Source organism: Aspergillus glaucus (genome assembly GCF_001890805.1).
Source record: "Aspergillus glaucus CBS 516.65 unplaced genomic scaffold ASPGLscaffold_5, whole genome shotgun sequence".
NCBI classification, from domain to species: Eukaryota; Fungi; Ascomycota; class Eurotiomycetes; order Eurotiales; family Aspergillaceae; genus Aspergillus; species Aspergillus glaucus.
In genome coordinates this window covers 502,146-523,508 of record NW_019170457.1, presented here as the reverse complement: position 1 = coordinate 523,508, position 21,363 = coordinate 502,146, and the positions used below count along the sequence as shown (strand labels likewise).

Sequence of the window (21,363 nt, the reverse complement as noted above, 5' to 3'; positions counted from 1 at the left end):
GCCTGCGGATTCTCCATGTTTTATTCAGTTGACCCCTCATCCAATCCACTTGCTAATGGCGGTATCTGCTGCAGTCAGGATTTGATTCTTATTCGCTCGTCACATCATGGCTGCCCCATCCAGCAAGCCTGTACAGGCGCCAAAATCCACCACCTCACCCACTTCGTTCACCAATGCGACAGCTCGCCTCGAAAAGGCCCATCCCGGCGTTCGTCGCTCAACCCCCGACTCAGATGCTCTGGCATCTTCAGATGATGATGGAGATCACTCTCAACAGACGCAACCCCCGACCTCCTCTGTATCCATTCCCAAGCCCGGTCGCCGCACGTCCTGGTTGAACGAAGTCCCTCCACACGTTACCCGCAAGTCTTCTTTGACAACCACTGCCCCTCTATCGTCGGGAGCTTCCAACCCAACTAGCCCCGCAACTGATCAGTCTGTGTGGAGCACGAGTCCAGGACTGGGTGGCTCGATCGCGTGGAACCACGTTGGAAGCAGCTCATTCCCATGGGGTACGGGTATTTGGAATTCGGAGTCTCGAAAAGAGCCACCTCCTCGCCTCTCAGAGATCGTTCCGTCTCCTACTACCTCGAATACTTATCTTGCAGAGGAGTTACTGAGTCCGACCGCCCGTGCTTCGTCTGGGGACGCAGGCATCCCATTTTCCATTCCTCTTCATCCGACTCCCAAGACTTATCGGTCTCAATCGTACTCAGTGGGCCAACTGGACCCCGAGTTTCTAACCCAGATGGCCAGCAAGTCAGGAACAGCGCAGGCGGCGCCATATCCTAATGCGCGCCCTCGCAACAGTGTTAACCAGCTGTCCGCCTTGCAGCATCGTTCATCGCGTCCCAGCCTTCTTGGAGAATTGGGCCACGACCCTGCTACGCTTGACCGTGTTCGTGAAGATGAAGATGATGAGGAGGGTAGCGCGAACGGCTCTGATGGCAGCATGAACTATACTGTCAACCAAGCGCGCACCATTGAGCAGCTCTCCAGGGAGAACGCCCTTTTGCGCCAGGCGGCTATGGACAACAGTATGAGGGACCGTCGCGGATCAACTGCGTCTGCAAACGGCGGCTACGCGGTTGGTGGCGCGCCTCATAACTTGCATGCTATTCGCGGAAGTGTGCCAGAAGAGACAGATCTAGAAGTTCACGACCTGGATGAGCTTCACGCCATTCATGGATACAACAACAACCTTGGCGGCCCGAAGAGGCGCTTCTCCGAACACTCTGCTAATCTGGAAAAGCAGTTTTCAGGGCTTGCACCCTTGGAAAACCGCGCTCTAGATAACGTTCGAAAGGCTCATTGGCAGACTTCCCTTGGTTTTGACAGCATCCCAGAGATACCCCAGAGTCGCCGTCACTCCTTTGCGGATATTCCCATGCGACACACCTCCATCAGTTCCGCTGCCGGCGATTCGCAGGCGCCCGTCAACCTTAGGACTGGATTAGGAGACCCGGAGGACGAACACCCCCATATCGCTGATGGACCCCTTGTGAATGCCCCAGGACAAACCCGTGAGTACCACCAGAGCTCTTCCCAGATGGTCCCTTATTTGAATCCCGAGAAATTGGAGGAAATGAGAATGGAACAAATTCATTTACAAGCTCGTCAATTTGCAGCTTCGTACTTTTCCCACGAGCAAGGCCTCCGCATGGCCGACGAGGCGCGCCTCCCTACGTCTCTGCACTCGACCTACTCCCTCCCGCACCATGGCTATGGCCGCCACCAGCCCCCTCTTGCGCATTTCCACCAAAACCAGCTTCTCTACATTGTGACTTTCAAATGTCACCGCGCGGACGTCTTCTACATTCAGGAAGACACCGGCCTTCAGGTGAAGCCGGGCGATCTGGTTATTGTCGAAGCGGATCGAGGCACGGACCTGGGAACTATCCAGCACGCCAACGTTTCGCTGCAAAAGGCCCGTGAGCTCAAGCAGCAGTATGCGGAAGAGCACTACAAGTGGTTGATGATGTTCTCTCGTCAGGGCCAGAATGGCGGTACCAACGTCGTTGATCCGTCTGGAAACCTTCCTGGTTTGAATGGCAGAAGCGCTATTGGTGGAATGGGTCCTCATGGCTCCCACGGCGGCCCACAGGAGCCACCTGCTGACATTAAGCCGAAATTGATTAAGAGGCTGGCTCAGAACCATGAGATTCTGACGCTTCGCGATAAGGAAGGTAACGAGGCGAAGGCCAAGCGGGTCTGCCAGCAGAAGGTTGTGGAGCACCGTCTCAATATGGAGATTCTGGATGCTGAGTTCCAAATGTGAGTGTCTATTTTAATGTCCCTTTCTTTCTTTCTTTCTTTTTTCTTTTTTTTTTTTATAAAAATATATATATATAACCGAAGTGATCGATCGCTAATGTTGAACAGGGATTGGAAGAAGCTTACGTTCTATTACTTTGCGGACTCGTACATCAATTTCAATTCACTTGTGACTGATCTTTTCAAGATCTACAAGACCAGAATCTGGATGTCCGCCATCAACCCCGCGTCGTTTGCTACTCCGCCTGGCGTTGGCTTGCCCTCTTCGGGTGCCATGAGCAACCCCCTGTACCAAGAGGCGCAGCCAGACCGGCGTCATCAACACGACGCACGCCCTTACGGCAATGGTCGAGACCTCGCCAACGAAATGCTGCGCAACCCTTACGCAGACAACTACCAGTCATTCGGCCAGGCCCCTCGCCATCCCGAAGCCGGCCTTGGTGGATTTGGCATGCAGAGCCAACCCGACCCATTCTCCGCCTATGGCCCTACGGCCTACGGCCCGATGGAAACGGGATTTGTCGACTATGCGGCTTCCCCTCGCATGCCTCCGGCCGCCGGTGACTGGACCAGTCGATTCCAGGGTCTGTCACTTGGCTCTTAATGCTGACAGACACTCAGCACGACACATTTCCTTGTACAAATTGGCGTTTTTATTTTGTGTGATATTCCTGGTTGCGCGGTGAGACAGGTACATGCTATTTATTAGAGATCTTTGCTTTGTCCTAATTTCTTTTTTTATCTTTTTTAACTATTTTCGGCGTGGATGCGAAGCCTTCGACCGGGAAGCTATTTCTTTTTTCAATTTCTTTCTACTTTTTTGTTTTCCTTTTTCTTTTCAGTTGCACCCCCCCCTCTTTGTATTCCCGGCTCATACACGCAGAAGAAAGAAGAAAGAAAGAGACTAGACGCTACTTTTTTTTTTATCGTTTACGGGCTATCAGATTCGGGTCTGTTTTTTTTTTTTTTTTTTTTCTTTTTGCAGTGCCGATACCTAACTTAATAGACTGGACACGAAACGAATATACGGCTTGTTTTGTTTTTGTGTTTTTTTTTTTTTTACCTTTTTTCGAATCCCCCTTCCCCCTTTCATGCGCGTGGTTATGTCTTTTCAGTTTTGTTTTTATTATGGGTTATGGATTCTAGGTTTTAAAATTGAAGAATTATTGGACGTTGTACTTTGAAGATGGAAGTGTAGATATTGGTGCCTTACCGCAGCCAAACATCCCAAAGCAGGACTTTCTTCATTGGTATTTCGGTGGTGAGTTAACCGAAATCATGTTGTCCATTTGTATTCAGTAGTCATTCAAAAAGTGCCGTGAATTGTCCGTATTCATCAACCACTTAGGGGAAGATTTCGTACGGCGTCTGTCTTGGAAGTTCTTGTAGTGTGGTATTGTCAAGTACCACCCGCGATTGTCTAGCGATTTGACCAAGCTCCTGCTTTTTGTAGGCTATGTATCATATTTCCGAGAACGTTCATTCTCGGCTTCGAGATAGTATAATTGAGCCCCGGGTATTGGAGAGATCGAGTTTATAATGCCATTGTAAAATGTACCTCGCAATTAGCAACTTCTCTGAAAGTTCTGAAATACAACGCCTTCTCTTGCGGTTGCAGTTGTATTCAGTCTCCCAAACAGATCGGTGACCGAAATCAACCGTCAGCAGGGGCCAGCGAGGCATCTGTGTGCCATAGAAAGAAGGCATTCTGGGGTCTTTCCCATCTAGGTGTAACATTTGTTCGAGCCCATGCCTCGTTCGTAGAGGAGTTCGTCGTCTATATACTTCCATCTCTTGTAGGTTACGGTTTTCACATCCATCTCGGGTTGTGGAGATAATACACGTTTCTATTTTTTTTTTTTTTTAGTAGACATTTGTCGCACAATTCTTTTTGTTGTCGTACGATGGATTGTTGGATCGTGTGCGTAGATTCTCGATTGAGTCTTCAGCACCTGGCCGTGTTTTCGATTTTGCGAATTGCATCGGGACGACTAGGCCTGGCTGGCGGTTGCAGTTTTGTATAGTTCTAGGAGCAGACATCCGCCTTATCTGGCCAATAATGTATACAAATACGTCTTTGTGTGTTCCCCAGCCTGTGATCAATGGGTAACATTTGAAAGCACAGGATCTGAAGCCACCATTTCACAATGGGACTTAGGGTTTCATCGCCTTTGGTCGGTAGGTAGTTCCATCCAAAACACTTTGCTTGCTTGGGTTCATAGCATCGAACACCTGATTTGGCGTGGTCCTGTCCATTGACAGCATATTGAGCCTCCATGGGTTCATTCTGTGGATGATAAATGAATGTTGAGGCAGGCGATGAGGCAAGCATCTGCCTTTTGTATTGCTTGAATGTGAAACTTCCCACCAACTTACGCCGTCGGCTCGTCTCGTTCTTGATCCACAAGATATTTTATGTCGCTTGGCTATAGAGTTATTTCGGACCATTCAACTGTCCGGTGTGGCTGGGCCTCTCGATAGATTTGCCGGAGGATGGTGACAATGTACATCTTATCCTCATAGAAACTGAGGTTGTAAAGACAGAGCCCGGGAAAGATCTTTCCATGCTTTCATTCACATGGGTTATCTTTTTCATGGCGTCGCTGTAGTGTCCTCAGTAGTTCCAGGACTGGATCTTGTAAGCGGAGTAGGGTTATCTATCCAGTTACTTTTGGTGTACTCGTTGACTCTATGCTTTTGGAGCACCGTTTCTTCGAAATCTGTCTCGAATTGAAGCATCGCCTGGTGATTCTTTTCAAGTTCGGATTCCAAAAGCCTTCGTTACAATGGAAGCTTTGCTGTCCAGATCTGTGTTAAGGCAACGTTTTCTTCATACCACTGATGGGATAAGCTGGTTGCTTCACCGGCGTGCCTCTGGTGTGTATTATGCATTCTTCGTCTAATTTGGAACGAAAAGAAGACTCGGAATCCAAATGACAGTAATTGAATTGCATAGTGAACATCGAAGTGTAATGTGAAAAGCAAGCACCAAGACCAAGACTGTGATCGTGCCGGCCTAATATGAAAAGTTAGTAAGATATAGTAGCTTTGGATTATCAGCGTACCTTTCTATTCGACGAAATCGTCCGGGATTCATTCCCAATTGGCGGACTTGTCAATTATATTTCTCATTGACGGGCATTAAAGCTGTCTTCACTCAACGGTAGAGTTAGCGGATGATTCGCAATCGTTTAAGAAGCCAGCATTCTTGGGCCTAGGCAAATCTGAAAATAGCGGCACTCATAACCCGGTCATCTCGATGAATGCGCATAAATCGCTGTGCTTCTTCGTCGTATTTTCGCTCGCTATTCAGAATGTAGCGGACGTGTCTAACTGTGGCATTGTGCTTCCTGATATAGGTAGGGTCAGTACCAGGAAAAGATTTCTCTGGGTTTCGGGTCAACTTGACTCTTATGACACTAATTGCTGTAATGTCGTCAAGTCGATGGATCGACTTTAAACCCAACTTTGTGAGCAACGTCAATCCAGTTGCTTTTGGCGTACTTATTAGCTTGATGCTCATATCGCACCGTACTCCGATATCAGTCTTGAAGTGAATAATTGCTTGCGCAATACGTTTCGGATCAAGAACTAAGGCCCTTGTATCTAAGCTATTCAAGCCTGCGTTCCGAGACTAGCGCATAAGCCCCCAAGAAGATGAGTAGAACATACACCAGATTCTCGAGCCCCTTTGCGATGAATGCTTCTGGGTTTTCAAGTAGCTTTTCCCAGACTTTTTCCAGGCCTGGGACAACCTTGTCTGCTACCACGGACGAGATGAACCGGCCGCTGATGGCGTGTCTCTGGGCGTTGTTCGAGCAGAAGTTCTTGGAGTTTCTCGGACATCAGCCATCACTGCATAGCCACCCTGTGCGGAAAAAAACGCAATTGTCATGACGAGTCATGCCCACTGCAGCATCAAGCAGCTTCAAAAGTCGCCGTAGGTTGACTTTGCTTTTGTAGAACATCGTTTCAAGTTTGGTTTTCTCTAATATTTCCCTGATTTCAGGGTAAAAACATGGAGCATGGTGTATAGCCCGTTGAGTGTGCGGTACTCACTTCTGCCCTATTCAAAGTTGCAAATGTAAAGAAGTCAAGTCTCAGATAGTAGAGAGCACCCGGAGCATGGATAATCTATGATCCACGTCTATAAGCGCCTGTGAATGGGCTGAGGCTCTGTAAGTTAAGAACAACTCATCAGCATTCACAAGATGCCACCCAACCCACCACAAGAAGAGCTATCCCTATATTACACAATGCTCGAATCCGCTCCACCAGACTAGCTCACAAACCTCGAAGGAGCCATCCACGACCTCCCCCCAGAATACCCAGTCTACTACTTCTTCTACGGTACCCTGAAAAGAAACCTAGATCTCCCAGAAGAAGAAGAACCGAAACTCCGACCCGCCAAGGTAATCGGCTACGCGCTGGCTAAATGGGGCGATTATCCTGCTTTGATCGATGGTGAACAGGGGCAGGTTGTTTCTGGGTCTGCGTGGCTTGTGAAGGACGAAGAGCAGGCGCGGAAGCTTGCGTATTATGAGACGGGGGCGTAGATGGTTTGCCCTTGTCGGTTTTGATTTACGGATGGTGAGGTGCCAGAAGTGGTGTCTGGGAGGACGTTTATGTATGCTGGGGATCAACAGGCTTTGCTGGAGCAGCGGTCTGATCGGAAGCTTTGGGCTTTGCAGATGGGTAGTAGGTTGGGTTAGGGCAACTGTCACTGTTAAGTGACGTAGTTTCAATAAACTTTACACAAAATTCCTTTGGCAGTTCAATTATAAAGACGAGACGGCGGAGCATTTTGTCAACATGTGTCCGAGTTGGAGTGTTGTCTTTTTCCAGCTAGTGAATATTCAGGGGATTAAAGGCTTGCTTCTAATCTGCATATGACCTTCGATTGCTCTTTCAACATCAACAAAATGGACTCATATCCCCAAAGATTCAGAATCTGTTGAAGGTATGTATTTGAAAGAGCTACCAAATGACACTGGCTGACAGAAACAGAGCCTACGGTGCTATATACGGTTGCCATTGGAACACGCAAGGACATTGCCCACAAAGGCCAAGTGATCAAATCAAGTGTCAGTATCCACGAGTTCGAATCAAGCAACTTACAGTACATTGCCAAGCACACCACGATCCCAGTCCCACGAGTCCATGAAATCCAGTGGGATGAAAACGGGACGGCGCAGGCCAGTTCAATGGACTACATGCCAGGAAAACGACTGGACAAGGCCTGGCTTAGCATGACTGACCAACAGAAAGTGACGCTCACTCATGAGCTTCATGGCTACATTCAGCAACTGCGCAACTTGAAAGGCGACTATATCGGTGCTGCAGATCGTGGAAAAGCAGTAATAGGGAATTACGTATTCCACCTGGACGCACCATTCGACAACGAACGTCAGTTCAATCAATTTCTATTCTCAAGGATCCTCAACACAGTCCCGAATGCTCTCCGCTATTTTGCAACTTCGCCTTTCAGGGAGGATTACGAGATTGTTTTTACGCATGGTGATCTGGTGCCGAGGGATATAATGTCACGGCGGTTCTGGATTGGGGGAATGCTGGCTGGTACCCTGAATACTGTACGTGAGAGCGTACAGTGAGTGGAATTCTCTTCTGGGCTGGTCTCGTTATCCCTCGATTATTCTTCCGTTGCAGTATGGGGCTGAGGTGGTGGCCATGTCGTATTTTTCCATTACGTCTGATTAGTGTGGAACTTAGTAGCGTGTCCTATTTTTGTCTATGCCCTTAGAGATGGCTGTGTACAGTTGTCTTGCCTTCAAGTTCAAATTAATATTCATCCAATCAATAACGACATCTCCAGGTCCATCCCCGACCCCGTCTCCGTCCTGGGTACGGTACTCGTCAACTCTGCGGCGCTTCGTTAGAGTAACGGAAACCTCGTTTACAGGATGAAATCTGGGTTAAGGGGGGGGGGAATGGCTCGACAAATGCATGAATGATGAAGCTATCTAGAAGTCTATCTGTTATGTGGATTATTTAAAGCAATATTTACAAGTTGAGAAACTTGAAGGATAACCAACTAATCATGACGCCTCCAAGGAGCTTCCTGATCTAATCTCTCCCATCTTCGATCCCAACCCGTAACCACTTCATTCCGAGCATCATCATTGGAAATGGCCCAGAATGGTTGCTGAGTTCTCAACTTTGAAGTAGTAGTGAGATCATCAGCTTCTGGACGCTCGTATCCCGAGAGTTCCAGAACCCTATCTGGGGCGGAAGATGCGCTGTTAAGATCCAATGCGAGGCTATCCTCGTACCATTGAAAAGACGGGCTGGCAAGGTCGTCTGAGGATGCAAAGTCAAGGCGGAAAACACCGTCTACCACACCTGCGTAGATCGTTGGTGATAGTGCAGATGGCGAAGACATGGTGTAGATTGGGCCACGGTAGGAGGTGGGGTTGCCTCGGGAGCGCCCGCGATTTGAACGTTTAAGTCCCGGAGGCGGATGGGATAGAAAAAGAGAGAAATCCTTCCGTGGGTACCTTATTGAATCTTGAATCTTGTCTGTGTCCGAGTTGTCTTCGTTGGATTTGTCGCTAGGATGCGAGAATGACGGGTACCTTCCATTCAGATAGTTGTAAGGGTTGTGCATACGGAGATCGAAGAACTTGAGCACCGCATCGCCGCCTGCACCAACCGCAAAACGGTCATGGCCAAATGGATGGACACAATATATGGGGTTGCCATCCGTTGTGTCTCTGTACATAGCCTCATATGGTTTACCTGTGCGAAGATCATGGAGTCTAGGAATTAATTAGTTGCATGTTCGTACAGATATGAAACGGGAGCAAAACATACCTGACGGCCCTATCGCCCCATGAAGATAGAAAAACATCACCCGATCCCCCAGCTTGCCCAGTCAGCGGTGCAATCGCATTGACTATATTGGTTTTCCGATTTAAACCAACGTGTTCCTCAAATCCCAGGTATTCGGAGCCGATTTCCCGATATAGTGATACATTATCGGGCGTGATCGTGGAAATGGACAATGTGTTCTCGAGGCGCCCTGTGCTTACTGCTAACCGGGTCGGTGACAGGAATTTGGAATAATTGTTACGCATGAGGCCCTCGTGACCGAGCCGTGCAAAGGGATGGACCTCGGGCTCATCCGTCGTAGTATGGTAAAGGGCAATGGAGCCATTCTCAAAGTGAGCAGCCAGAATAGGCTCAGGACTATCGCTGAGGTCGATGCGTTCAAGCTCAGTTCCATGCGTCACAAACTCCTGCTCGTAGTCATGGGTTGCGTCGTCCGGCGAGATTGAAAGGTGATGAAGCTCTCCACGAACACGACCGAAAACCAGATGCTCTTTGTCATCGGGGCCTTGTAGATAACGATCCGACTTTAGAAGGTGAAGACCACAAATATCATCGTAGCTGCTAACATGGTCCAAATCATTGAACACAACCCATTTGTCAAACGGATGGGAACCAGTCTGTCTGACACGAAGGACAATCTCATCCGCAGCACCCCAGGCAAGAACCTCCTTGTGGTCTGACCACAGATCACCGTTCCATACCTCGTACGAGTCAATGGCAGGACGATACCCAAGAGTAGGAGTGTCCGCCCTCGTGCCCCGGTGGGAACCAACTTTGATCGCATCTCGTGGCGGAACGACGAACCGACCTACCACCGCATGTTTGTCGAGGGCTCGCGATCGAGATGTCAGAGCGCGAGAAACATCACGCCAAAACGGAGGCGTCTCTATCCAAGGAAAGCGAGTCTTCAAGAAGGCTCTGAATATCCGCGAATCCTCGGCCGCGATGAGCATATGGAGATGTTGGCATGTCTGAGCAAGGTTGGTCAAGCAACTGACCGTCGGGAGGTGAAGCGCAATATTGTAAATTATCTCTGCTGGTAGTTCCGTGAGCATTGCGACTTTTGCCCGGCTGGTGGCATAGAAATGACGTATGAGCAGATCTAGTGGAAGTAGGACGTCAGCAAGATTCTTGAAGAGATAAATCAATGGCGCAAGAGAGGAGAGCCGCAAACCTATATATTCTTGAGGAATAGAAGTAGGTTTTGTCAAATGCTCGCACAGCAATTTCGACAGAGATCTGAATGTGGGATCAACCAGTGGCTAATGAGCCGTAAAACAGTCAGGAATTCGCCTTTGTAGCCAAGCCATGGCATCTATTTATGAGACTCGGGCCTCATAAGCGATAGACATTCTGAAGACGAGAGGAAATATACAAAAAAGATTGAATTGGCCAATCCAATAGCCTACCTCGAGATGTTGATTCCTCTCGTGGACTTATGTCATCCCTACCTTTAGTTATCATCACATGATATCAACCGATAAGGGTCTATTATGGTAAGAGCGAATGTACCTGAGTTGAGCACAACAACCCTACGAAATATTCGCGATTTTCCATAATACCACGCGCTACTTGCCATGCCAACCCATATATCCGTCGCCGTCTACCGAGGCGACCCAATCGACTACGCCATGTACAGACACACAGCGCTGCACTTCACTTTTCCCGATGGGCAACAAAGCGCAATGCACGTAGTCGGTGCACCGAGCATGTTCGACTTTGAAGAAGCAGAGGGCATAGACCCAACCAAAGTCACGGGTCTTGCGGGTCTCATCTATGTCGCAAGTGTACCAGATGTCATTGAGAGGACTTCGATCAAAGATGCTTGCGTCCGTACACCTGTGCGGAATGATCGTGAGCATCGGGATTGGAATTGTCAGAACTGGGTTGGAGAGGCTTTGATGGAGTTGGTGGAAATTGGGTGTTTGACTGAAGAGGAACGGTCAGCGGCTCTTGATAAAATGATGGATATTTGTCTTGAGGCTGCAGACGAGGACCTGGAGTGTAAGTACTTACCACGCTCTTTATGATGGGGAGCAGTTCGTTGGCTGACATGCGAATAGAATGGTTCACGAGTTACGACTAGATGAAGGATATGACTTATAATCCCATGCAAATAATGCCGAGCAGCAGTGTTTTGATATAGCAGCTATAATCGTGTCATGAACTTTTGATTCTGTTAGACTTGAAATAAAACAAGCAGTAGGTTACAATAGAAGGGGGGGGAATGAGACAATCCATAAAAGGAGAAACAAAAAATGAAATATGTGAATAGAAGAAAATAAAAGCCACCTTCAGCTCCATCTGCGCCTTGCTTGCCGATAAATTGAACAATACTATGAAGACCCAAATAAGAAAGATCTAGCTCTATCTAAACCGGTAAATTTTTTTTTTTTTAGGCTTTTTTTTTTTTTTTTTTTTTTTTTTTTTTTTTAGGTCCTTAGAAGGCCCGGGCTGCACACTGGCGATATATGTGTTACCGCAGAGTGCAATTGGGCCACTTCTCTAATCTCCCTCGTGGTCCATCAGAAAGATCTTAGTTCAAGTGATAGATCAGTTAGGAGACTGACTTAATCCTCGAACTTGAAGGACTTTCCTCCGGAGATATCAATAGGACCACCGCGGTAAGAACCACGCTTCTTCTTATTCTTCTCCTTGGTGAATCCCTTACCGCGAGTAACCGACAGGTCCTTGTAGGCATTGTCTGCATAAGCGTAGGACAAGTATGTGTTCGAGGGATGGTCGTGTGGCAGCTCGCTTAGCACAGCGAGAGGGGTTTGGCGGGCACCGGTATGCTTCTTAGCAAAATTGTTTCCAGGGGCCGGGCTTGCGTTCGACGACGAAGATTCTTGGGCATTTTCGGCAGCCTTGTTGGCGGGTTTCTGCTCGTCAGAGTCGGAGTTTTGGAGGGTGTCGGAAGACTTTGACGATTCCGATGACTTGTCATCCTTCTTCTTCTTGTCAGAAGACTCATCTTTCGAGGAGTTGTCATCGGAGGACGAAGAATCAGACGAAGAGTCGCTAGAGCTGGAGTTTGACGCGGGCAAGGGTGTCTTGGCAGCAGTCTTCAGAGTCTTCTTGTCGGCTTTCTTGGCAGGGCTCTTCTCAGAAGATGAGGAGTCGGAGGAGTCGGAATCGGAAGAATCGGAGTCAGAGGAGTCAGAGGAGTCAGAGGAGTTAGAGTCAGAGGAATCAGAGGACTCAGAAGAGTCGCTGTCACTCTCCGACGACTCGCTTTCGGAGCTGGCGGACTCCGACGATGAAGAATCAGAGGACTCAGAAGACGAGGAGTCCTTCTTGGAGGACTCGAGTTTAGCCTTCTTAGCTTTAGGGGGCTCCTTTTCCGATTCCGAGGAACTCGAGTCCGACTCGGAGGAGCTAGACTCGGCCTTGCGCTTCACGCCGGTTGACTTGGGACCAGCGGCCGGAGCATTATCCTCGTCATCAGCGTCGCTATCGGAGCTCGAGGAGGAAGAGGAAGAAGAGGAAGAAGAGGAAGAAGAGGAAGAAGAGGAAGACGACGAGCGGGAAGACTTCTTGGATTGCGCATCGCCCATTTCGACGTCCGGGTCGCTGGACTCATCGGAGCTGCTGTCGCTGCCACTTTCACTAGAGGAGCTGGAACTAGAGCTAGAGCTGGAACTGGAGGACTCTTCCGATTTCTTGGTCCAGTTCTGGAAGACTTCGAGCAAAGAAGGGGCCTTCTTCGAATCGGTCTGGGCAATTGACTTGTCGGTCTGCTCTTTGGCGAAAGCCTTACTCGTGCTCTCGAAGCCATTTTCGGACAAGAACGTAGCGATAGAGGCGACTAATTGCGGAGGGGGGGAGGTCTATTAACAGAGAGAATTGTCAGTACCAACTACTCACTATTCTAGTTCAACCAATGCCTTTCGCGAAGACCTACCTTTTTGGTGCTGGGAGACTTCTTCGAAGCCGAAGCCTTCTTGCCCTTCTGCGCTGCCATGATCGGATATTCTGCTTGAGATTGCTCTTCTCTCTGCTCTGTTGGTCGGCGTCTTCGTGAAGATAAAAAAAAAAAAAAAAAGAACCGGAAGGCGCTAGTAAAAGCGGTCTGCAAATAATGCTGTTTGATTGGTTATTCGGAGAAATTCAGCGCAAAGCTCACGTGCTCTTGATTTTTGTTTATTCATGCCTGAGGCATTAATGTAGGACTCGTTGCCCTGGAATCTAGTATATAGTACAAATACGGAGTACTCTGTTGGTTATGAAACGTAATGGGTAATAATCGGAAATACATATACCTTGGCTAAGTGTCTACATCAAGGATGGCTGAGGTGGAATCTGAATGAGGTTTCTTTTCTTTCGGAGATATATATAACCAAAGGCATATAAAACCATACATGAAAGTAGCAATTGAGATATAGAAGCAAGTCTTTGGATTATGCAGTAGACACTAGCCAGATTTACCAATGCCATAAACACATCACTTGATTGTCACGGCGGTTCATTTGGCCTGGGCACAAAGCGTATCGGAGACGAGTATGCCCTGACCTTTGAATGGATTTGGTGACCTGGAATAGTCCCCAGGGAGTGTTCCTCCATCATTGTTGGATTCGAAAGATTCAAATATAGCTTTGAGACCGAGATTCCACCATGCTTCGCGCCGAGGATCAATTCCGAGCAAAGAAGAGACGTGCAGGACTGATTGAACCCCGTGCAGACATCATCGCGAGCCATTATAATTTCACATCGTCGTGCCCAATCTTGTCCTTTGATAATCATTCCAGCCGCATGACAACAATTAAGATTGAATAGCCTGTCACAGTCAGCGTGTGGGAGGCTGCGTTGTACCTCTTCCCAATTCAGAAACTGGCTTGGTAGAGTACCATTCGGCTGCTAGTAAAGCTAACCCCAGTTCCCAGATAGCGCGTGACCGCAATAGTTTATGATAAGAAGGTTCTGCTTTTTCTTGTCAAGGTTCCCTGTTATATCAGTGAGTTTGCTTAACAGCTCTGCCGTAGGATTCTTGTGCTTCTTCAAGAGAGGGAATGAAACAGCACCATAGTTATACGAGTTCTTGATGACTCGCTCAACCTGTTCTGCATTTGCTTTTGCCCTTTCGCACTCGTCTTCTTCCCAGTAGATAGTTAGGACTGTTACTGTATCATAAGTCACCCCGCGTTGACCAACAGGTGCCGACGCCGACTTAATCGGCTCCTCTGTGGGTAATTGGGGTAGACTCTGATCTGTACAGTGGTGCACACTCCTGTTGGATAGACGCGGAAGAGCCCATTGTGATCCTAGTAATCAGTACTTGGAGGGTGAATAGTGATGATAACTTGCGCGAAATTCACCTGAAGACAAATGGAAGTCTTGTATTTGCATGAATACCTGCTGCAGCCTAGGTCAGGCAGTGGTAGCTTCTCGAGAGCCATGATAACAATATTACCATACTAATGTCTGTAAAATCCTCAGGCAGCTGTTCAGAGAAAGTGTCACTATGCAATAGAGATGCGGCGAACAGCCACGCTATACCCTATCGGGAAACCCACCCATTCTCCGTACGGAGCAGTGGCTCATGATCTAATCCACACTTGACGACAACTCTCTTGCTCTGTCTACGCCCTCAACCAGCCCTCAACCATTTGTCCACCACGCGTTACTCGCCTTTAATCGCTTCTGCAGGGTGCTCTCTCTCACCGAACCCATTGTTTCTCAAAATCCCGTCTGCGAGGTCCGTTTTCCCGATTCTTCCGATCATGTCCCCTTGGTCTTTGGCGGAGACCTCCTGAACGAACCGGGCCTGCGAGGAATACAAGAAACAAACTACAAAGATGAACGGCCAGCGCCCCCGGGGACCCCCTCCCGGCGATATGCCGCCGCCACATCGAGAACCGCGTCGAGTCGGTGATCCTCGCAGTGGTGGACCCGGAGATGCCAGCCTGTCGAGGGCCGAGAAATTCGAAGACGAGAAGAAACGAATTACGCAGAGCTGCTTTGCTAAAAAGGAGAGCGATGGTACTTGTATGTGCACAATGTTTATACCTTTACCCCTTCAACAATGACAAGGTGTCATGCTTTGCTGCCCCGCGCTCCCAAGGGTGGTATCACTTGTCCCTTGCAAGGAAGATGGGCGATTGAACTCTATTGTCTACAATCAATCGAGACAGCTTTGCGCCTACGGAGCTTTCTTTCTAATCATTTTGCGGCTTGGGTTTGGCAAACTGACTTCCTTCTCTCAGTGGTCGAGTCCTACATAACACATGTGCGCATAACAGAAGATGCTGCCTACCCTTCCAGTCCTCCTCCCCCGAATTCGCCATCCGAAAATAGAAAGGCTCGTGTGATTATTGTCGCCGTGAGAAAGTCGGGCAGAGTGCGCATGCACAAGGGAAGGGAGAATAATGACGGGTCATTCTCCGTAGGAAAGACGTGGATGCTCGACGACCTCTCTTCGATCCTGTCATATTCCGCCTGGATGCCCCCGACGCCATTAGAGCAGCAACACAAACAGTGGGCTGGGAGCGTTGGATTTGTGGTTACTATTGGAAAGCCTTATTACTGGCACGCTCGGACCCCAAAAGAGAAGGAGTTCTTCATCGGGAGTCTGGTTAAAATTTACAGAAAGTACACTGGTGGTAAAGTTCCAAACCTTATAGGTTTCGATGACCGCGAACGCCAGATGCTTGTTGGGGCTGCACCAGCAGGGCCTCCAGGTTCTTCAAGGGGCCCTGTGCCGCCGCCTATACGCCCGGAGGGCCCGCCGTCTTCACACAGCAGTCGACCCCAGTCGCCGTACACGGGTCGAGCTCCTAGTCACGATGGACCTCGAGCGCATCCACGGCCACCCGATGATCAGTCGCTACGAGCTCAGAGGAGTAGGGATCAGATGCAAAGACCTTCTACCGGCCAGTCGGGCAAGGTTGCCACGCCGCCTCTCAGCCATCCGCCAGTCTTCCCTGATCAACCACCACCTCGTGCTGAGCGCCGCGCGGCCGATAGGGCACCTAAAACGCCACCAGTGCCAGTATACCCGGAGAAGAAATATAGGGATCCCGAAGAGAGCAGCTTGGCTAGCTCACATTTCGACGCCCAGCCTCCCCCATCACGTGATGGGAGGATGCCGGAAGCAAGGCCATATCTTCGGACCCAAGGGTCGATTCCAAGTTCACCAGATGTGAAGCGCAGCACGGATGGTCTCCGACCGACCACTCCGGGGTCTGTTTCAGGAGAGACTCGAAATATTCCACCAAGTCCTGCGAGCAGTTTGGGCCAGAAGTCACCTCTCAATGATGCGAACGATAAAATGTCCACTCTAGAACCAAGCGGATTGTCCCGAGGAGTCGAGTCTCCAAAAATATCGACTGATATTCCTCCAATCGCTCCATTCGAGCCCGAGCCAGCAGATAACCATGCCCCTAAGGTGCCCGTGCAGACGACAGCGGCCGATCTTCCTCCAGTAGAGCCTGGGCCGAAGGAAGCCGTTCCAGAAGCAATTCCGCCAGTCGGTCCTCCAGAGCCCGAGTCCCTGGAAGAGGATCCTGAGGCGCATCGTCCTGGACTTGGTCCGATGATTAAAAAGAAACAGACCAAAGATTTGGCAGGCGCTTTCCGGAAAGCTGCCACTGCATATGGAGCGTTTAAGCCGAGACCGGGGGGTGCTGGTGAGAGATTGATGGCTGCAGCCAAACAGCAAAGGGGCGATCCGGAGGAGCCGGATGGGATTACTGGTGTTGTTCCTGCTCCATCGCTCCGGCCCAACACAGCCACCCAGAGCCCAGTCAGTGAAGTTCCTTCGACCCCAACACTTCAAACACCGGAGACTGAGGTGCCGCCTCCTGTTTCCCCAGCTAAGGAAACGCCACCTCCTCTGTCGCCGGCGAGAGAAACACCACCACCGACTGTTGAGATTACGCAGGCGGTTGCCGAAGAGCCAGCGACTCCAACAATCGAAGTGCAAGAAGAGCCCAGAGATACTTCGCGGTCCACCGTGCAAGTTCCCGTCGATCAGAGATCACGGTCAGCATCGCCGTCTCCCCATGACCGTAACCGCCGACGTCGTGAGGACAACACGATCAAGTATTGCCTGGCGATTGGAATTGACCCCAAAGTTTTGGACGGCCGTGGCGTCGACTTTGACGATATTTTGACCGATCTTGGCTGGAATGGACGGCTCAGTGATGAGAAGCGGATTGAGGACCTCGAAGCCGATGTTCGTCGTGAGATCGGACGAGTAGAAGCGACCAGCTGGCTGGGCAACCTTGAGCAGCAGGAAGGGAAGGTTGATCAACTAGCTAAGCTGATTGACAAGACCGTCGAAGAGTGCGATGAGCTAGACGGCCTTCTTACGCTGTACTCGCATGAACTTAACGTAAGCAATTTTTCTCCTCTGGACTTCCTTACGATGCGCAGTTCGCTAACAAACGTTTGACAGACACTCAATGATGATGTGTCGTATATCGAGGCGCAATCTCAAGGATTGCAAGTCCAAACGGCTAACCAGAAGCTTCTACAAAACGAACTACATAACCTGTTGCGGACACTCTCTATCTCGCCGTCTGAGCTGCGGTCATTGAAGGAGTCATCACTTAGCAATCCATCTGGATTGAGGGACACCGAACTTGCTTTGTCGACATTGTACAGAGCTATGCACACGATTGATTCTGATATTTGGCAGAATAAGCAGCGATTGGTCGATGCTGCGGGGCAGCACGGCAGTGTGGGAGTGTACGCGGACACAGAGATCGGGCAGATGCGTGCCATCAAGGAAAAGAAGGAGGAGTACCGCATCGAATCCCGGTCATTCTTGCAGCGACTTAGACAGTTCATGGGGATTGCCTACAAGGTGGCCGAACAGAAGAGGATTGATGCTGCTGCAGGCAGCCCGAAGGACCCTTTAAAACTCAATAACAAGGCCCGCGATGCCTTCCGCCGCGAATTGTGGGTGTACAATGCCTTGACACTCTTCGCGCGAGAAGTCAGTACGTCAGAATGGAACGGGTTGATGCAGCTGTATGAGCAACAAGCCAAGGCACCGTACCAGGGAGAGTTCCGCGACAATATCCAGGCGTGGAAGAAGGCTTCGAGAAAACTTACAGGAGAGGAGCAGGAACTCCTCTTCACTCATCACGACAAGGAGAAAGAAACCCAGGGTGTTACTGGGATGGCTGCTCGGAAATTAACAGTGAAGCGGGGCAAGACCATCAAGGCTGCAACAGGTCTCCGGCTTTCCTCTGGCGAGAAGCACCATGGGAAAATGGATCCGTGCGAAGTTTTCGCTGGCACGCTGCAGGAGACCTTGGATATGATTTGCGAGGAGCAAAGTTTCGTCGTGCACTTCTTTCATTTGGATTCGCTTTCAACTGTCGATTTCCCTGATCTGGTGGCTTCCGCTGCTCCTGGCGAGCGCCGATACCCGGACTTTAGCGCCAAACAGTCTCACGATCCCGATCGGGCAATGGCACGGAAGGTTGAACACATCATGGACGAGGTTTATTCCTTCTGGCCCAACGATATGCAAAATCTCGTGGATTGGGCCATCCAGGCTGATCCTTTGTAAGTCCCTTCCCCTTCCCTGCTTCAAGATGGATTTATTTAGCTAACAAAAACAATAGACAAGGGATTGGTATTCTGTTTGCGTTGGAGAAATCAATGTCCGATCTTGATGATACGAACCAGGATTTCATTATCCATTCTCTTCAGAAGCTTCATTCCCGTTTGGTGGGACTGTTCAATCGGTTTGTGGATGAACAGATCCGCGGTATTGAAGATACCAAGGTGAAGATCAACAAGCGAAAGGGGGTGATTTCATTCATGCGGGTCTTCCCCAACTTCTCTGCGGCGGTGGAGAGTATGCTGACGCACCCATCGCAAGAGTTCTGTGATGTGCGGGTCAGCGTCAACGAGGCGTACAACCGCATCAACCGGGCTATGTGGGAGTCATTGAAGTTCATTGCCAAGGAGGCCCCTGGACCCCCAGGCGCTGCCGCAGTGGGCGGTGCCGGAGGAGACCCCGAGGACAAGGAAGCGCTCAACTACCACATTCTACTGATCGAGAACATGAACCACTACATCGAGGAGGTGGATGTACGTAACCTCTTGGTGCTGGAACAATGGCGCGACCGGGCACACCAAGATATGGCGGAGCACATGAAGCTCTACCTGGACGCTGTGATTCGACGACCGCTGGGCAAGCTGCTGGAATTCGTGGAAACTACAGAGGGCCTGATGGCAACCAGCACAGACATTGCGAACCGGCCTAGCCACACGCGCTCCGTGGTGAAGAAGGTCCTGGCGACCTACGACACGAAGGAAATCCGACGCGGCATTGAATTGCTTAAGAAGCGTGTAGAGAAGCATTTTGGTGATGCAGACGACCCGGGACTCAGCCGCAACCTAGTACTGAAGGTATTTGGGGAGTGCGAGCGCCGGTATGAAGATGCACACGAGCGCACGCGACGGCTGCTGGAGACGGTGTACGAGGGCCAGCTGGAGCAGGACTGGCGCAAGGAAGATGCGATTGCCATGTTCCGACGGACATAGTTTTTATAATTCTTTTTTCCCCCTCCCTTTTCTAATATTTTTTTTTTTTTTTTGTTTGTTTGAAAGTGCGAAGGCATTATGATACATTCATTGGGCGCATTGGACATGACTGGGGTTATTGGATGCATTTGTACACTGTAAGTATAGGAACGTATTCCAGACAGAACTCGTGTGATATAGACAAGGTTCTACGCCAATCAAGACAAAGAACATCTGGATCTGCAAAGAGGATCTCATAAACTACTCTGTTATTGCTCGTGTTCCGGACGATGGGGGACAGTGATTTGCCCGTGGTGGTTCAGGGGCAGCTGCTGGTCAGTGCGGATCATACATGGCCCTCATAGAATACTAGTCCTGCGATATAAATACTATTATGGAGTACAGAATCGATAGATCAGAAAAAACAATAGAGAAAAAGAAACCAAGGGATAATCTGTACAGGAGAGGAACGTGGCTGCATCGAAGTACATCCGAATTGTATGGAAGTTTGGTGGTGAGCGAATGGCTGGTTGATGCTGGCCAGCATACAATCCATGTTGCACACTTAATCTGGATAGAACAATAGAACGATAAATAGAGGCACAGAATGAGCTAATTATAAAACCGTTTCTAGTCCCCGAATCGACCGTTGGAATCCCAATTTGTTATTATTTGGGTTGGGGGTTTTCGCTGACTTCCATTCTGTCCCCGTTCCTATTCGTCTCTCCTCCTTTCTCTTTACTTTCTCTCTCTTCTTCTCCTCCCCATTTCTTTCGTCTTTTGATCTTCACCTTCTATTCTTATTTCTTCGTATCTTTCTCTTTCTTTGTCTCTCCTTATACATTCAGTCGGTACGTCCCTCTCCTTTTCTCTGTCCTCCTGCGTTCTCCACGAGTTCCTCGCAGTCTCCACCACCCGCTGTCTAAGGGGCTCTGCGACGGTGATAGTGAAGCTGCTAGAGACGCCGTGAGGACAGCGAGGCCTTTGCTGGCGTTCTGGGTCTTCAATGCTTTGGTTTTCTCACTAATACTGGCCATTTTCTAGCTCGTTACTCTTATTCTCTGGTTCCTGACTCGCAACCTTCCCTCCGTCCTCCCGCGACACGAAACGAACCCGATCTTCCTGCATGTAGCGCCTTGTTCGATACCCCTCAGCTTGTCTCAATTTTCAGTTCAAGTGTCCGTTCGTTACTTCCTACGCTCTTACGGTCTACGAGACCCCTCCTCCTTACATTCCTTATATCGAACCGTGACGGACACTCTGCGGGGGTCTACGAAACATAGTCGCAGAACATGCCCTGGCGGCCTCTGCCTCGAATCGCTTTCGCTGTCGCCATCTACCCCTTTCAACCCTCTACCCCCGCCGACTTACCCCTGGAACTAGGTGATGAACTCTACATAATTGAGCGCGGAGGTGTTGATGGAGAATGGTGTCGTGGTTATCTGGTCGCTCCACCGTCTTTGTTGGCTGGTTTAACCAGTACCAAAGGGCAGACACTTGAGGCTAGAGTCTTCTCCGGCATTTTCCCGCGCAATTGTGTCGAGATTCGGGAAGTCCTTGATGATAATGATCTGCCCAGTCCGCGACTCAATGGAGAGCACAAGAAGAATGTGGAGCAGCAGCAGCAGCAACAGCAACAGCAGCAAGAACAGCAGCAGGCGAACGGCACCCGAGAGAAAGAGCAGAGAGACAGCCTGCTAAGCTCGAACGATGACGACCAAGTGATGACCGGCGAGGTATCGAACGTCGTGATCGCGA

General features: G+C 49.6%; 8 protein-coding genes across 8 annotated transcripts; 6 read left to right on the top strand and 2 right to left on the bottom strand.

Moving 5' to 3' along the window:
* Positions 1-106: 106 nt before the first annotated feature.
* ASPGLDRAFT_121512 (uncharacterized protein) lies at positions 107-2,878 on the top strand (the record flags this gene model as incomplete). The annotated part of the gene is made up of 2 exons (XM_022540247.1): positions 107-2,274; positions 2,383-2,878. 2 exons carry the CDS (start codon positions 107-109, stop codon positions 2,876-2,878), a joined length of 2,664 nt encoding a protein of 887 aa, XP_022403196.1.
* An 81-nt stretch (positions 2,879-2,959) lies between these two features.
* On the top strand, positions 2,960-3,587 carry ASPGLDRAFT_1235841 (uncharacterized protein). The gene is made up of 2 exons (XM_022540415.1): positions 2,960-3,224; positions 3,281-3,587. The coding sequence occupies exons 1-2, from the start codon at positions 3,041-3,043 to the stop codon at positions 3,418-3,420; spliced, it is 324 nt and encodes a 107-aa protein (XP_022403195.1). The 5' UTR covers positions 2,960-3,040; the 3' UTR covers positions 3,421-3,587.
* An 834-nt stretch (positions 3,588-4,421) lies between these two features.
* Positions 4,422-7,070, top strand: ASPGLDRAFT_56107 (gamma-glutamylcyclotransferase family protein; the record flags this gene model as incomplete). The annotated part of the gene is made up of 2 exons (XM_022548173.1): positions 4,422-4,452; positions 6,574-7,070. The coding sequence occupies 2 exons, from the start codon at positions 4,422-4,424 to the stop codon at positions 6,828-6,830; spliced, it is 288 nt and encodes a 95-aa protein (XP_022403194.1). The 3' UTR covers positions 6,831-7,070.
* On the top strand, positions 6,630-7,992 carry ASPGLDRAFT_72787 (uncharacterized protein; the record flags this gene model as incomplete). The annotated part of the gene is made up of 3 exons (XM_022549636.1): positions 6,630-6,972; positions 7,339-7,816; positions 7,884-7,992. Exons 1-3 carry the CDS (start codon positions 6,900-6,902, stop codon positions 7,990-7,992), a joined length of 660 nt encoding a protein of 219 aa, XP_022403193.1. The 5' UTR covers positions 6,630-6,899.
* Positions 7,993-8,326: 334 nt separating this feature from the next.
* Positions 8,327-10,178, bottom strand: ASPGLDRAFT_23692 (uncharacterized protein; the record flags this gene model as incomplete). Its single annotated transcript, XM_022543316.1, has 2 exons — positions 8,327-9,050; positions 9,106-10,178. 2 exons carry the CDS (start codon positions 10,176-10,178, stop codon positions 8,327-8,329), a joined length of 1,797 nt encoding a protein of 598 aa, XP_022403192.1.
* A 522-nt stretch (positions 10,179-10,700) lies between these two features.
* ASPGLDRAFT_33408 (uncharacterized protein) lies at positions 10,701-11,229 on the top strand (the record flags this gene model as incomplete). The annotated part of the gene is made up of 2 exons (XM_022544306.1): positions 10,701-11,131; positions 11,187-11,229. The coding sequence occupies 2 exons, from the start codon at positions 10,701-10,703 to the stop codon at positions 11,227-11,229; spliced, it is 474 nt and encodes a 157-aa protein (XP_022403191.1).
* Positions 11,230-11,557: 328 nt separating this feature from the next.
* Positions 11,558-13,137, bottom strand: ASPGLDRAFT_72785 (nucleolar and coiled-body phosphoprotein 1 family protein). The gene is made up of 2 exons (XM_022549635.1): positions 13,028-13,137; positions 11,558-12,953 (listed from the first exon to the last, which is right to left on the bottom strand). The coding sequence occupies exons 1-2, from the start codon at positions 13,085-13,087 to the stop codon at positions 11,694-11,696; spliced, it is 1,320 nt and encodes a 439-aa protein (XP_022403190.1). The 5' UTR covers positions 13,088-13,137; the 3' UTR covers positions 11,558-11,693.
* A 1,820-nt stretch (positions 13,138-14,957) lies between these two features.
* Positions 14,958-19,626, top strand: ASPGLDRAFT_64769 (GTP-Rho binding exocyst subunit SEC3; the record flags this gene model as incomplete). The annotated part of the gene is made up of 4 exons (XM_022548816.1): positions 14,958-15,108; positions 15,327-17,455; positions 17,519-18,639; positions 18,699-19,626. 4 exons carry the CDS (start codon positions 14,958-14,960, stop codon positions 19,624-19,626), a joined length of 4,329 nt encoding a protein of 1,442 aa, XP_022403189.1.
* Positions 19,627-21,363: the final 1,737 nt, after the last annotated feature.

What these genes read in the sequence shown, in the direction of transcription:
- ASPGLDRAFT_1235841 (XM_022540415.1), top strand. Translation starts at nt 3,041, where the DNA reads ATGCGAAGCCTTCGACCGGGAAGCTATTTCTTTTTTCAATTTCTTTCT. An exon ending in TTACGGGCTATCAGATTCGG is followed by an intron (nt 3,225 to 3,280) that starts GTCTGTTTTTTT and finishes CTAACTTAATAG; the next exon opens with ACTGGACACGAAACGAATAT.
- ASPGLDRAFT_72785 (XM_022549635.1), bottom strand. Translation starts at nt 13,087, where the DNA reads ATGGCAGCGCAGAAGGGCAAGAAGGCTTCGGCTTCGAAGAAGTCTCCC. An exon ending in AGTCTCCCAGCACCAAAAAG is followed by an intron (nt 12,954 to 13,027) that starts GTAGGTCTTCGC and finishes CTCTGTTAATAG; the next exon opens with ACCTCCCCCCCTCCGCAATT.